We start from the raw sequence: 16843 nt of genomic DNA on the forward strand, positions 1-16843 counted from the left end.
CGAACCTCAGTTCATGTCACATCTATCTAAAGTAGCCTATCTTTTGATGTCACCCAGAGCCATATAGCCTGCCATTTTGGAGGCAAAATAAATGTCAATGACTATTTGACTATTGACGTCTATTTTTCTTGTTTGTGTTGAATGTGCAGGCATACTGGACCCAGTAGGCTAGCCAAACCTAACGTTCCTGACTAGATCGGGATGTAAAGGTTTCATTTTAGTAACAAACAACGAGTGTTAGGGCAGTGTTACCTGGTTGTCGTCAATGAAGGCAGCACATTGATCCGATGGCGCATTCAAAGTTTTGGTGGAATGGAGTCAACCGAGGCGCTCAGGGCTTGTGAAGTGCGGTCTCGCAGATAGAACTCAATGCAGCTGTCAGCCAAAAAACAAAACGCTTGGAATTTAAAGTGGTTGAATATTAAATCATAAACTACATCTTGTCTTTCAAACTAAAAAGGTAGCCTACACACGTCAAGACCATGGACAGGTGCGAACACAACAAGTCTGTGCTACATCCCTCGTAACCAGCAATGGCGGGGTAACATCACTTCTGTTGATGTTCAAACAAAACAGAGAGCTAGTTCGCTACGCCCTCCCCCTCCCTCCCGTGCAACTGAAACTCTCCTAAACGCGCATCTCGTGAAACACTTTATTTTGCCTTTGAGTGGTTGCCATAACTTGTTGGTAGCAATTGTTTTTGTGTAGGCTACAGATCTCGGAGCCTAAGCTGCCTACAGAGAGACGCGTTTTTGGACGGCCTATGGGGCAGCCAGCGTATAGTTAGAAAAGATTAGAGATGAATGTGATCATTTATGTTTGGGCCTTTTTTCAGCCTGAAATCGCTGATACAACCTGCATAATGATAGGTTGCCATTGTAGTTCTAACCTAGGCCTACTAGATTAGAGCAGGAGTCGGGTAGGCTACCTGCCCAACATCACAAGTAGACGCATTTAAAAAAACAAAAACAACAAAAAAAAAACATACATAGCCTCTATAAAAACATACATCTGGCTCTGCGAGTCCCACAGACGGTATCAAATAATGTTAGGTCACAACTAAAGGCATCCCGACTCAAAATGCTACAAGAGCTCCTTTGCCCTTTTAAGGTGATGATAGCCTACACGGGGCAATAGGCCTCCAGAAACAGGATTAGGCCTCAGCAGGCCTGCTAACGTTACCCCAGCCTAACGAACCTCGTTAAGCGCATTTAGCCTACATTTTAGAAGCCTACTGAAAACCCTATATGGTCATTGGATAAAAGCATTTTTCATAGTTTAATAAGAGTTAGTGGACCTACTGACCTGCACCATGCACTTTGGCGGCAAATGGCTTTTCCACGATGCATGACAGGAGGCTAGTTGATGCACGGCTGTAACGTGTTTCAGAGCTGATCAAGAATGATGCATGAAGTTTCATCTCTGCATGTTTTATAAAGTATTTTTCCGTTGCAGAATATTCCCAAGGCGGTCAACAACACACGTGGTGAAAAGATCCATTCCGATGGAAACCATGTTGTAGATGCTGCAGTACCTCACCGCGTGACCAAATCACCGTTAGGTTGGTAGTCTATAGCCTAGGCCTAAAGTGGAGGGGAAAGTGGAGCGGATGGTTACAAGTCAAGAAAAGTAGGCCTAGCGGATTCAAGCCTAAAATCAGCTATGACAAATGCATAGCCGAGTTTAATTGCGTAGCCTGGTCTGGCTTTGGGCCCCATTTCCCACAATTTCCTGTTCATTAAGTCGCATTAAGAATTAAGTCACCCATATATTTTTTAGCGATCAAGCCAACAGATACGGTGAGCTATATGGTACGATGCGCAAAGTGCCTGTAGGCCTACTTGTTTGGAACATTCTGATATTACATTTGTGAAGTCTTGATGTCACCTTTCAAAGTGCTGACAGGTTTGCCTTTGACAGGGGTGCTTTATGTGCCTTTTTTGTGCAATTATGAACATTGCACACTGGGGTTTCTGTCCCATTCCGTCTCAAATTAAGTGAATCCATATCCATGTATGTTCAAGGCAAAGACTGACATACAAATAAAGTCTATAAAAATAAAGATCCATATCTGATAAGGTAGGCCTAACATTTAAAATGAGCGATTTAAAAAAAAAGTGCAGCATTTCCATAGAATTTATATTTTTAACTTACAGTGTGACTGTAATATACAAGATACCCTCATTGAATGAAATTAGACCAGTGGAAATGGTAGAAATGTAATGACAAGCCATACATGAATAAGAAAAAAAAGTACAAATCTTGAAGTTAGATTGTGTTGTCAACAATGGGAACAACCTAATTTACCTTTTTTGACTTTATGCAGGGCGAGCAGAGATAGGGGATGTGGATAAAAGGAACATCATAGTGAAATGCACTGGGAAAAAAGTGGAAGTGGACATTTTCCCAGATGAGAAGGTTGTAGTCTTACTGCAGGAAGCATGTGAAATGTTGGGGAAGAAGCCCAATGTAATGTGCATAGTTTTAGAAGGTAAGTATTGTGGCCATGTTGTGGCTCCCAGCCTCTCACACTTACAGACAATATTTTCAAGTTATAGCTCATTAAGACTTAATAAGAATAATTTACTGGCATAATATAAGATACATTTTGTTGTCATCTTTGATAAGAAACAACATAATTGTACATATTTCATCCTTTTAGAATAATTACGGTATAATCTGACATTTTTGTCAAAATTGAGTTATTGACATATTTTTTATTCTGTGACACCTTAAGAAGGTGAGACTGAAGCTCAATATCACAGAACTACTCAGAACGTAGATAGAACCTCATGATTCTAAGGGGACGATTTGTACAAGTTTTTTTTCACAGTTGTATTCTTTTTTTCTCCTCCTCCTTAAGCGAGTAGGACACATTTCACACTGCTCCTGCTTGATCTATCCTCTCTAGTAATTTCCACTCTTTTTTATTCTTTTATTTCATCTACAAACTAGATTAGAAAGTGAAACCAGTACAGTTAAATCTGAAACCTAGTTAGTGGTTAGTTTTTACTTTACTTGAGCCAGCCAAGTCACTGGGATAAACTGAACGGCAAGTCACCATGAAGTTGGATTAAAACAAAATGCGCTCCTTCGGCCTGAGACCCAGGAGAATGCGGAAAATGTTTTGAGCTAGAACAGAGGATTTCTACTTTGGAATCAAAGATGGATGCCCTTCAATGATGAACTACGAGAGACATCTCATGAAGTGAGTACAGCAACAACTGAAAATGCAGAGAATGTGACCCAGCAGTCTAATATCACTGTTAATAGAGCAGATGAATGCATTGACCTCACAAAGGGAAATGTGAGTACAGAGCCTTGCCACAGGCAAGGTGCCAGAACAAAAAACAAAAAACATAATATAAGAACTGTAATTACTTCAACACCAGTAAAATCAGATGATAACTCCTGTTGATGATGTTAAGGCCTTGTATCAGAAATACAGACAGATCAGCAAACTACTAAAGGGCTTGTAATCTTAAGGGAAACCCCCAGCCCCTAAAACTATGGAACAGATTTGAATGCCTCCGCGACGTAAGAGAAGAATTTCCCAGGCAATCTAACCACAACAATAGAAAGATGGGCACAGACAAGAAGCAACACTCGGCACCTATCCCACAACCCTTGTTCTAGGCGATTCTGCTGTGAGACATTTATATGGGGAAAGGGTGATTGTATTCTGTCTCCAAAATGCTTCAGTGTCTGACACAAAAAACAAACTTGCAGAAATGGTGTCAAAATATGCAACTATCAAACGCATCGTTGTGCATGTTGGAGCAAATGACATTTACAAAGAAAAGCTGTATGTCCAAGGAGATTTCAAGGAACTTTTCTCTGCCCTATATGAGCTTGGAATACAAATTTTCATCAGTGGCCCACTCCCAGCAGAGGGAAGCTGTGGTGCTGCGTGGGGCCCTCTGGTAATCACCCGTAGCCTTCACTGAAATGCAAACCTTGGAGAAATATAAACAACCCGCTCAATAATGCCCAGCCATGTCGACTGGACACGATAAGGAGGATGCTGCTGAAATGACTCAAAGTCAATCACTGGCATCAAACTCCCTAGAATCTCAGCAAACAAATGGATGTAATGAGCATGAGGAGATATCAAAGCTGCTGAGAGGCTATCAGAATGGAAGGGTCATGTTGAAACACCAGTACCAATACCCCTCCACACTAGCCTGGGTGTTCCCATGCTGCTTTGCGCGCAATTTGATTCACGCTGCTAAGGCAGCCTGGAGACCATGGAGCAAATTTTCGCCTGAGATAGGGGACCAATCACAGAACAAGGGGGAAAGCAAGACGATGATGAGCTATGCACAGACACATTTGATAGACATCCGTGGCACCCAATAAACGGATCTGGGCATTTTTTTCAAATACGAGAAAATGAACGTTTGGTTTCCAGACCACGTCTCATTGAGAAGTGGTGGCGCTAGCCAGGCTACCTCCACACCTCCGTTGACTCCTTGCCAACACAAAGACAAGACAACATGGAATATACTGGAATACCTGCTGAAAGCGAATTGTCTTCAACAATCTCCCCAGAACCTCAGCAGGCAGATGGAGACTCTGGATCAATATTCAACCCTAACCTCCATCACCATCCACACCCAAGCACCTCCCCACCCAATCAAACTCCCCAGGCCACCCAAACCCCCTAATCTTCACCATCCCCACTCCATTATCCCACCACCCAATCAAACTCCACAGCATCCCCTAAATACCCATCACCCAATAGTGTTACTACCCTTACCGAATTAGCTCCCCCAAATTTCAGTTTTTTGAATGGAGCAAATAAAAGAGGCGGAGGGATAGCAACAATTTTCAAAACGGCTTTTCAGTCATCATTCGGTGCCTTTACGTCATTTGAATAGCTGTGTGAATGCATTAAGTCTTCTCCTCAGATTTTATTAGTGACTATTTACAGGTCTCCAAAGCATTCAGGTGAACTTCTGTCAGTCATTTGCATAGAGTTTGACTGTCTTATTATATCAGGGGATCTAAATTTACATGTGGATAATCCTGAAAACAATTATGCCAAGGAATTAATTGCACTAATCGATACTTTCTTCCTAACACAGCATGTAAAGGGGCCAACACACTCTCTTGGCCATACCCTCGACCTTGTTATCACAAAGGGTCTCAATGTCTCTACAGCTGTTAAAGACCTGGCCTTATCCGATCATTTCTGCGTGTTCTTTGACCCCACACACTCAGAACAGATCTATAATGGTAGAAAGGAGAATCATAAATGATTAGACAAGTGCTCTCTTTGAGCAAGCACTTTCATAGACCTCAAGTCTATTGTCAGACTCTTGTCAGAAGACTTATTGGATCATTTTAATTCAGAAATGGCAAATATTATGGATGACATTGCTCCATTACAATTCAAGACGGTTAAGGACAAACAGAAAGCACCATGGAAGCAAAATCCAGCCGTTAAAGCAACACCAAAGAACTTTCCCTCTGTTGCACGCATGCTATTTGTTTATCCAGCACCGGCTTTGCAAATAACGATGTCCACAGACAAGGTAGAATATTTTGCATGACTTATAAAAGTATGATGTATTGCGACATCAGATGCAAGTCAAATTTGTAGTTTCTTATGTCTCATTCCATCGAACTACAGATCCGCTACCCGATCTGGCAAACTTACATAGTGCGGTTATAGCCGATAGAGGGCCACTAAGCGAATGCAGAATTGCCGTTCACCCTGTTACGAGTTGATGAATCACTGAAACGATTTTGGAAACATTATTTTAAGGTATAAAAAACTCTTTGGTGTTGCTTTAAACTACTAAAAAGAGAGTGTAGGAAGACAAAAAAAATGGCGTAAATACAAACTTCAGATCCACTATGAAAGGAGCTTCTTTGTTGCAATCGGCAACATACCTCAACGCCAACGTCCTTGACCTGTGGTGTTTCCCAGGGGTTGATCTTGGGGTTACTATTATTCAACCTATATATGCTCCCACTTGGACAAATCATCAAAAAGAATTTGATTTCATATCATAGCTATGCAGATGATACACAAATGTACTTAGCTCTGTACTACACAAATGTACTTAGTCATCTCCAAATGACTATGGTCCCCTAGAATCTCTTTGTCAGTGTATTGAACAAATCAACGACTGGATATCTCAACATTCTTCAGTTGAACAAAGACAAAACTGAAATAATTCTATTTGGTAAAAAGGAGGAAAGACTTAGGGTTGCCACTCTCCTTGACAAAATCAGGTTGAAAGCAAAGGACATCTTGGTGTATTAATTGATTAAATCAGCTTTTTACCACCTCAAAAATATTGCCAAACTTAGAGAGCTGATGTCAAAACATGATTTAGAAAAATGTATTCATGACTTTATCTCCTGCATGGTTAATTACTGCAATGGGCCTTTCACAGGTCTTCCTAAAAAGACATCAAACAGCTTCAGGTGAAACAAAATGCAGCAGTAGGGTTCTCAAAAAAATAAAAGAACTGACCACATTACTCCAGTAAGTCCCTGCACTGGCTTCCAGTAAGTCACATAATTGACTTTAAAGCACTACTTGTTTATAAATCAGTAAATGGAGCAGGACCTAAATACCTATTAGAAATGCTTCAGCAGTACACACCTTCTCGACCTCTCATGTATCAGGAGAAAAACCTGTTAGTAAAACCTGCTGTTAGAACTAAAAATGGTGAAGCAGCTTTTAGCTGCTATGCGGTTCAGCTCTGGCAAAAAGGCCCCAAGTGTAGCCAGTTTTAAATCTAGACTTAAGACAGATCTCAGATGCCTTCTTTTAACTGCACTGAGTTACAAATTTTTTATCTGCCTTTAAATTATTCTACCTCATGTCTTTTCTTTTTTCTTTTTAATTATTCTTTATTTTTAAATTATTTTACCTTGTGCATTTTATGTTTTCTTTTTTATTATGATCTTTACCTTTCAAACTTTTCTTTGACGTTTGCCCTTGCTTTTATTTACTGTTATTGTTTGCTTTTATTTATGTAAAGCACATTAAATGACTTCTGTGTATGTGCTATATAAATAAACTTGACTTGACTTGACTTGATTTGACATGCCAAAGTTGAAGTGTCTTTCGAATAGGCACGTGTCATGGCAATCTTTACTGTTGGTTACCTGCTGCCTCCATAGCCTAATGAAGATCACTTTTATCAAAGAGTATAGAAGTAACACGTTACTTCTATACTCTTTGCTTTTATAAGGGATTATTATGTGTTGTATTTTTTTGCCCTTTTTATAAGGAACTCATGCATCCCAAATAATTTGCCCTAGACATTTGTTAAAGTTTAATAACAAATAGCCTATTAAGCCTATAGCATAGCCTACACACACCCATAATATCAAGGAAGCCTAATCATCCCGCCAGCCATATGGTCATGCTCTTTCACATTCGTCTTTTTCATTTTATTGTCTCATTAAATCTTTTCCATTTTATTTAATCAATTTTCCCATTTGTTTCAGGAGAAATTTTGGACACTGAGAAAAGAATCAGAGACTACAAACTACGTGGTGGGCAGACAGTTCATCTCATAAGAAGGGCCTCCAATACGGCACAGTCATGAGTGACTCGGGAGAAGGACATATGCACGAGAAAATGCGTCCATGGGGTGGCGCACAGGTTCACCTAGACTATAACTATTTTTAGATCTTATGTTCTTTTTTATCCAGCTCTGGTCTCAACAGGGCTAAATGTTGTTTTTTTATTTTTTTAACGCAGCTGTTAAATATTGTTAGTGACGTAATGATTTGTAGGCCGACGAAACACTGCTGTGCGCAACAATTGATATGCTAGTCCTACTATAGGCCTTTCTATGCACATTGCATCTGAGGCAAGGTTTGAAAAAAGGTTATTAATATTATTATGCTTGAAAATAGGACAATGCATTATGTAGGCTAGGCAGTTTAAGACACTGCTTGTGTAATAAGATCATTACAGCTGATTCAGAATGCTGGTGCACGCCTGGTCTTCAATCAGCCAAAGAGGACACATGTAACTCCTCTCCTAGTTACTCTCCATTGGCTCCCTAGCCAGAATTCAATTTAAATCTCTCACTTTGGCCTATGTAAGACACTGACTGGATCTGCTCCTTGTTATTTTAATTCAATAATCAAGACGTAGCTACATCCCCAACCGGCCACTGCGGTCTTCTGATGAGCGTCTGTTGTGTCGACCAGTCATAAACGCTAGGTCTAATTCAAGACTCTTTTCCTCAGTGGTTCCATGTTGGTGGAATGAGTTGCCCAGTGCTCTCTGTTCCTGTGATAGTTTTGTGTCGTTTAAGAGGGGTGTAAAGGCATATCTGTTCAACATGCACTTAGTTCTTTAAGCGCATCTTATGCGTTATGGTTTGTATAATATTGTTTTGTTTCCATTAGGCTGTTGATTTAATTTGACATTATTGTTTATTATTGATATTCTCCTTAATGTAGTCTTACCATGTTATTGTTTTTATATTGATTGAATGGACATTATTGTTTATTAGCCTATTGATTTCCCCCCTCATTTTCATTGTTTATTTTATTGATTGAATTGACATTGGTCTGTTTATTATTGGTAGGCTACTCTCCATATTAGTTTGATTCTATTCTATATTGTTTTTGTCGCTTTGGATGTCGCTTTGGACATGATTTCAGCAGTAGGCTAGGCCTATCAGCAAACTACAGTCCTTAGTTGTTTATCCAGTTTCTAAGTGTGTTTGATTGATTCTTAAGTAGTGTAACGGGGCTGATTGGCTTTTGAAGTGGCGCAAAAAGTGCAAATCCACTCAAGAACCCTTCTGAATCCACGTGATCAACGCGGAAGTCAATAACACTGGCTAAGGACGCTTGACGGGCTATACTCCTGTGTGGTTCAAGCGCCTTGGCGCCGGGGCGGAGTGAATGCGATCATCCTCCTCAGTTTATGAATATATTCATTTTCTCCTGGACACCACTGCTGTATAGCTTCACAGTTCGCTGGGTAGCCACTACTCGTCGCCTTACTTAAGACAGACTGTCGGACTGGTTAGCCAACTACGAAAGGGTAACGTTAGCTAGCTAACTTATTTGGACGTAACATACATGAGGAAGGAGAGCTGCCGACCACAGTAAGAACAGGTCAGTCCCACTGCGTTTTGATATTCAGTAGTTAGGCCTGCAACAGAATACTAGAAGCGATTCATGTTAACACCGGGTTTTGTGGGTTGGGTTAAGAAGTTGGAATAAAAGTTCACAGAAACAGAAAGTGTGTACTGTCTCATCAATGCTAGAATATCATTTATGTTAGAATTGCAGCCAACGATTGCTAACTCCATTACGTTAGCCAGTTGTTTAAGCATGTCTTAGACAGACAGACAGACATGTGTTTCAGATAATGGCTATGCTCACTGCTATACGAAGCCTATGGATTATAGTGTTGTAGTGTGGTGAAATATCGTCTTTCCGACCTCACCCTTAATGTAACAGAAAGAGATTCCTTGCATATGTTATTATTCTACTCTAATTGAACATCAGAGTGGATGTAGATGCGCCAGTTTTCTAACATCAAGCAGCAGCAACATCAAGGCATTATCACCACGAACAGCACAGATGAAAACATGACATGCGAGATTATATCTAACGTTATATATTTTTCTTTTTTGAACTAGGAGAAGCTTAATTATTGTAATGATTCCCGGATTTGAAGGGTTGACAGAAGAATCTAGTTTAGCTGCAACTCAAGTCCAATGTAAAATCTGAGATAATTAATGCCCAAAACCTTTACACACGTTTCGTTCTCTATTAGATTGAATGTTACTTGAAAACTGATTAAATGCATGCATGCATTTTAAGTGCTGGTGCAATATTTAATCCCACATGAGCACTTGGTACAGTCACACACCAGTGCAAGATACTCATTATTTATTACACAAGTATGACATTGCAAGGAAAGCAGGGTGCTTGCATGATGCTGACTTGTTGGATTTGTTCAAGTAGCCTAGGCCTATAGCAACAGGCAGGAGGGAAACTATAGTAATTATTTTAAAATTCAGAGTAGACATTGTCAGTTATTTGTTGAACTGCTTCATTTAAGTAGCGAAGCCATGGTCTATTTCTGTTGAAATCCCCAATACCCCTTCCAAAGCAGTTTACTGTGACACTGTAAACTGTAGACACTGGCTGATATATTTAGGAAGCCTTTTCATTTCCTCTTCCTGCAGCCTTGGAATATTGACCTCGACACAGAAAATATGACAGTTAGGCAGATCATAGCGGTCTGATATGGATTGTTGTTGTTGTGTGTCTAAGAGCAGAGTTTAGCACACTAACATCATCATTTTGTTGATGCACCCCCACACACACACTCATACACACAATCTCTCAGGCACATTCTCCCTCTTTTTCCTTAGTTTCCTCTGCCAGTTCTCTAACTCTCATTCTCCATCCTCTGTGTCTTTAAATTTTGCTCAGGTCAGGATCCCAGGGAGGTGTACCAGCTTAGACAGAGAGCCTCAGAAATTGGACCCAATGGAGGGAACACATCTCATTCCTCCATCCAAAGACAGGGAGAGAGAGGAGATTAGAAAAGGTGTCTCTCAGGGAGCTGCTAGGCTTTTTAATGAGATGTAATTCACATCAAAAGAGTGGCTCTGGGAAAAGGAGCTGAAGATCCAGTCCAAATAGGCTAGGAGAATCAAAGAGACAAGGCTGAGTTTGGAAGAAAGAAAAGTGAGAAAAAAGCGATTCAAAGTTAGAGGGTAGTGAACACTAGAAGGAAAAGCAATTAGTGGAAACGCAGAAGGAATGAGAGATGCAAAGAAAAAAAGAGGAAAAATGGCAAACCAATATTGTGTGGATATTTCACTTTGGACAAAAGAACCATAAACATAGACAAAGAAATTCACATTTAAAGGTTGCTTTGTGCAAGAAGGGCAGATGAGATTAAAAACTGTTATTGAATCTCTTGTTGGTCTTCAAAGCCACAGACAGATGCTATCAGTGCTTTGAGACACAGCCTCCTCTTCTGGTTTGATGGTGTTTAACAGCGTGTGTATTTGTGTGTGCGTGTGTGTGCGTGCTCACGCATTCAGTCCTGACACAGCAAGTTCTAAAAGGAAACAAATGCCCCGTGCATCATGGGAAAAGCGATTGAGTCAGAGAGGTGACCTCTGCCTGTAGGGTCATCGGCCTCACATCCTGTAAGCTTAAACACCAAAATACAACAGTGTTATACTGTTTCCAGAATGGCTTTCAAATGAACAGCAGTAAGAATATGAGCCGTAGAATTGCAAGGGAAATATTTCAGATTTACTTTACAGAAGCAGAAACAAATCATTTTTGTACCCAACCAGCAACAGATCATTATTAGTCAATACATAGGACAGCCTTTACTCGTGTAAATGCAGAAGTGATTTCTGAAGAGTCAGCTGTCCTATGATGCAAGGTCGTAATTGTAATACATGTCCCCCCAATATTCAACTATGCTCAAGATTATGGCATTATTGTATTGCCATATGTTGTGAGCTCAGTGAAACATCCTCACGAGCAAATAATATTAATTCACACATATAGACATAGCAGGAAAAAACAGCTGCGAGTGCACAAAACAACCACTGGGATCCATACACTCTTGAAGATGAGATCTGCTCGCTCTCTCGAAGTACAGCTTTGCTTGCGCAAGTTGACTTTTGACACTTTGGTTAGTTGTCCAGTCCTGAACATCAACCTTTTTACTGATAATATTTTGAATGTTTTCACTCTGGTCCATTCAGAGTAGACATGGGTCTCCAACAGGTAGCTCGCAAGCTACCAGTAGCTCCCAACCTGTTTCTAAGTAGCTCTCCAAAAGGTTTGAGGAAGATGTTCATAAATCTGATAATCCAGTCACTTGGGAAACATGTTAAAATTCCTATGAAATCAAATTCACAGTCTACAAAGAGAGAAAGTAAATGAGTTGAAAGGAACCTTTAACATAACCTAACATAAAAGCTCTCGGCCATGTCCATTTTGTTGTAGTAGCTCTCGGAGGAAAAAAGGCTCTCACCTATGTCCATTTTGTCAAAGCAGCTTTGAGGAATAAAGGTTAGAGACCTCTGGACTAGACTATAGAGGGAGCAAGGAGGAAATCAGGACATATCCAGTTAAAAAGTGTCATGTCTTAGTCTAGTCTGTGATAATCTGGCCACAGGCCAAAAGGGCAAAATTAGAAGAAAGCAATATGCAAATATTGCACAACTAAGTTTTGAAAAAAAAAAAAAAACTATTTGCTAAATTTTGACCACAATATCTGGACTTGTTTTCTCATGACAATCCATAGATTTTTGTTTGTAATTTATCCATCCCTAAAAAGGGGAAAAACAGGACACTATTAGACACTATTTTAAAAAGAAAACATATATAAACATATGATATTGTTTTCTAGCATATTCTTTACTTGTTTCATTGGTGAACAGGGTGGTCATTTGTAGATATGAATTTTTTAAATGATAAACCACAACATTATTATTTAAAGCAAATTACTTTGCAGACCCCTTGTTCATGGGTCCCCTCTTTGAGAACTACTGGTGTAGTCTAGTCTGCTGCACCATGCCTTGGCTGGGTTAAGCATACTATATATGGCCACCTGTGTCATGTGTTTATGTTGCGCTCAGACATGACATGATGGCTGGTCAGTCTCTTAAGGCAGTAGTTAGAGCCTGAGAGGGATCTTGGTTTGCAACTCTATTCAGCACCCAGCTAACAGCACACACACACACACACACACACACACACAGTGCTCAATGACAAGTCAAATTGGAGGGTGAATTTGAGTCTGAGTTACAGGAGGAGGAAAGGCATAAGACCAATGGCTCACATTTGAGACCACAAGGGACAGTCATCCCTTCACAAGAAGAATAAGAGTGGTCAGTAATTGCAATAGAAGATAACTCTCATCTCTCATCATGCTTCCTTTGTGTGTGTGTGTGTGTGTGTGTGTGTGTGTGTGTGTGTGTTCATGGGTGCATGTTGATGTGTCACGTAGTCACGTAACACCACGTGCCTTTAAGCTTCCCCCCGAGCCACTTTCACCTCCCTGGAGTTTGTTGTGTCCACTGTGAGACGACAGTTTCAGTGTAGTCCATCCAGGCTAGTGTCCTGCAGGTGACCCTGCAGATCAAATGTGGAGGCTCTTATAAAGCATAGTGCAGACCCCATCGCTTCAAACTAAAATTGGAGCCTGTTTGGTGCTGCTGTCTGTAACTTACCTTTAGATATTGTGTGTGTGAGAGAATGAGGGCACGTCTTGTGAGAATTGACTTACCAGTTTACGTGTCATGGATGTTGATCTTACTTGAGTCGTGTTCTCTCTGTGAGCTCTCTTGACTGTGTGTGTGTGTGTGTGTGTGTGTGTGTGTATGTGCTAAAGGTTTTTAAGTGTCCCAGATTCAACAGACAACAACTGTCTTTTTGTACTCTGTGTGTGTGTGTGGTGTGTGTGTGTTGTAAGAGTAAAGCTTTTCCCTAGGAAGTTGCAAGATGATCATAAATATGTGTTAATTAAGACACGCTCGCCATACCTGGCATTTTTCTCTCACATTAATTAGCCTTAATTAGCAGTGAGATGGCAAGTACATTTTTAGCTTATAGCTGTTGGGTCTGAAATGAAATGTAGCGTGGGTAGCATGCTTTTGTTTTGTGCTGAAATAATATATATTCCCAGCCAGTACTGTAAGTTAGTTTGGTGAAGTAAATGCAAGTAGGTTCATGGAAATTAAATTTGTAGCCCAATATCTGTCACTATAGACACGTACACACACACACACACACGTATACACAAACGTGTGTGCTCCTCCAGACGAGAAGATGGTTGGTTGGTCTGCATAGCAACTACTACTCCGACTCGCCCTTAGGTTGTTCAGTGTAAACTCCTTTTACACCAAATTATCCTTCTATTATTTTATCATGGCTCTACAATACTGCATTTGTAGTACGCAAGTCGGCTAGACCGAGATGTTTTATGGTTGTGTCTTTCTTTAGGAGATATGACCTAGGATCCAAGGCTTAACTCCGGAGTTCTGGGGTTCTTTGGTAGCTTGTCATTTTGTGTGTGTGTGTGTGTTTGAGATTGTTTATTCTATTCTTAGCAGCAAAGAGTGCTCTGAACTTTCAGCAAAAAAGCCCTTCTCGGTTGTCCAAGGATCCATTAAGGCCTGCTTTGATTTAATCCTCTTAAATTAGAAATAAATAAATAAGGGGATGAATAAAACAAACAATCTTCAACACGGTGGGACATCCTCACAGCTGGGCTGGGGAGCCTTGGGATGCCATGGCAACCCTGAGCAAATTTAGCTAAGACAAAGCCGGAGATTTTCAAAGGGCCTTTCATTTTTTCAAGTGCTGTGACTAACTCTTTCTTGCACTCTCTCTTTCTTTCTCTCTCTCTGTGTTTGTCTCTCTTTCTCTCAGGACTTGTACGTTATATGACATGGTTCTGCTGATACGCTGACTGACCTACCTAATCTGCGACAGCTGTGGACCCACAACCGTCATGTCTACTTCCAAAAAGGGTGAGCTTGTCCCTATGTACCCTCTTTAATTCCTCAGTCACTACCTCTCATTCATTCCGTCATTTTCTTCCTCTTTGTCTCTCTGATGTAACTCGGTGTCTCTTTCTCTGATCTCTCTGGCTATATATTCCATTTTCATTTTAAAACATTGTTTTAAGAATTAACTTGAATTGGGGCAGCCGTGGCCTACTGGTTAGTGCTTCGGACTTGCAACCGGAGGGTTGCCGGTTCGAACCCCGACCAGTAGGCGCGGCTGAAGTGCCTTGAGCAAGGCACCTAATCCCTCACTGCTCCCCGAGCGCAGCTGTTGTTGCAGGCAGCTCACTGCGCCGGGATTAGTGTGTGCTTCACCTCACTGTGTGTTCACTGTGTGCTGAGTGTGTTTCACTAATTCACGGATTGGGATAAATGCAGAGACCAAATTTCCCTCAAGGGATCAAAAGAGTATATATACCTATACTTATACTGAATGCAACAGTTTTTAGCAAATTAGCGCAGCGTGGTTATGATGCTAACCAGATTTAAGCACAATTTAGTACAACCTGGAAAATCATTGTGTGGTGGTCAATGTTGATATTGTGGTGGGCCGCCACAAATAAGTCAATGTATGGGAAACACTGAAATTGAACTGCACTACTTTGCGCTGCCAAGGACAGCAAGGCTAGTAATGCTTGTACTTTGGTCTCCATGTTGCATTCACAGCTGGCAGGCTAGTAGTGGAAGTCAAAGTGAATCATGTAGAGTCAAGAAACATCAGATTGACCAGGTCCAATCAGGAAGGGAACATGGGTTCCTACATCATAGTTTTCAGATGTTAGGGTTAAAATGCAATGCCAGAGTTTTCAAATGAATATGGGGGCCAACATTGTTTTCAAATCATTCAGTTTCAGTTTGAAAATGCCAGAGTAGTTTAGATGAGAGGCAAAAATTATGAGTGTTTAGGATTCAACTGAAAACGGACTAGTGTGGATGTTGCCTCTGTCTCTGCGTTTCTGCCTTTTCTCTTCCTGCAGCAGACACCTTTGAGAGATCTTTCATCTCATGTGAAGTGTGTGTCTGTGTGTGTCTGTGTGTGTGTGTGTGTGTGTGTGTGTGTGTGTGTGTGTGTGTGTGTGTGTGTGCATGTGTGTGTGCATGCATCATGTGTGTATGTGGGTAAACAGGAGCACAAGAGTTTTACAATAAAACGGAATCTGAATCTGAAGAGTTTGTTGTCTGCAAGGGGCTGCTGTCATCTGGAAGAGTGTTGTTGTGGGGTAAGACAGGGCTTTGGGTGGGGCAGGGTTTGCTGTCAGCATGCATAGTGGTGCAGTCTGCAGGCGGGGTTGCAGAACCCTCCCTCCCATTCACACACACACTGCACCCCTTGAACACACCTACTGGTTGTGTGTGTGGGACTGTTGCCATGGCTACCGGAGGGCAGTGTTAAGGAAGTAAATGTGATGGGTTGGTGCAATGAGGGCGCTGGGAAACATCAACTGGCCAGAACTATATCCCCGAGGGTGGAGCAGACACACTCACACACACCATACATTTAACACAACACACACACATGCTTGCATGCACGCACGCACACACACACACATAACACAATACACCCACACTCACTCAAAGACACACAATGCACACACACTCACTCAAAGACACGCAATGCATCACCAATGGCAACACATTTACAAACAGTGATTTATATTACTATTAACAGTATACACACATACACACAGTCAAGTTCTCTTCAATATACGTTTTGCAAAATATGTGCTCATATCCATGCACTCAGACTTCTCACTCACTCTGGCACACACACACTCATTAGTAGTGACTTATTACCTTGCACACACACACACACACTTTATGGAGAGGCTGTTTAGTAAGAATTATTGAAGACTAAATCAAGACGCTCACAATGGCAGCAGACTGCAGGAAAGGAATAAAAATAGAAAGTAATGGTGGCCGACGGTGGAAAGATGGAAGATAATGTCAATCACTGTCCGGAAACCGGGACACTGGAGAGAGAGCGAGAGGAGACATGAAACTAACAGAAACTCACAACAGAGTGTGTCTAATAGCTCTCACAACAGAGTGCGTCTAATAGTTTGGGGGCAGCCGTGGCCTACTGGTTAGCGTTTCGGTAAACGGAGGGTTGCCGGTTCGAACCCTGCCGAGTAGGCACGGCTGAAGTGCCCTTGAGCAATGCACCTAACCCCTCACTGATCCCCGAGCGCCGCTGTTGTTGCAGGTAGCTCACTGCGCTGGGATTAGTGTGTGCTTCACCTCACTGTGTGTTCACTGTGTGCTGAGTGTGTTTCACTAATTCACGGATTGGG

The 16843-nt window shown here is 41.2% G+C and overlaps 1 protein-coding gene across 1 annotated transcript in view; it reads left to right on the forward strand.

Moving 5' to 3' along the window:
- Positions 1-1490: 1490 nt before the first annotated feature.
- Positions 1491-16843, forward strand: part of adisspb (adipose secreted signaling protein b) — a 33140-nt gene continuing 17787 nt past the window's right edge. The window contains exons 1-4 of the mRNA XM_076289395.1: positions 1491-1561; positions 2327-2491; positions 7474-9108; positions 14416-14516. Coding sequence (XP_076145510.1) covers positions 14498-14516 — 19 coding nt within the window. The 5' untranslated portion in view covers positions 1491-1561; positions 2327-2491; positions 7474-9108; positions 14416-14497. The remainder of the gene's footprint in view (positions 1562-2326; positions 2492-7473; positions 9109-14415; positions 14517-16843) is intronic.

Source organism: Alosa pseudoharengus, unplaced genomic scaffold, assembly GCF_046254945.1.
Source record: "Alosa pseudoharengus isolate Yale_2024_CS ecotype anadromous, Long Island Sound unplaced genomic scaffold, YU_APseudo_1.1 YU_APseudo_1.1_scf_17, whole genome shotgun sequence".
NCBI classification, from domain to species: domain Eukaryota; kingdom Metazoa; phylum Chordata; class Actinopteri; order Clupeiformes; family Clupeidae; genus Alosa; species Alosa pseudoharengus.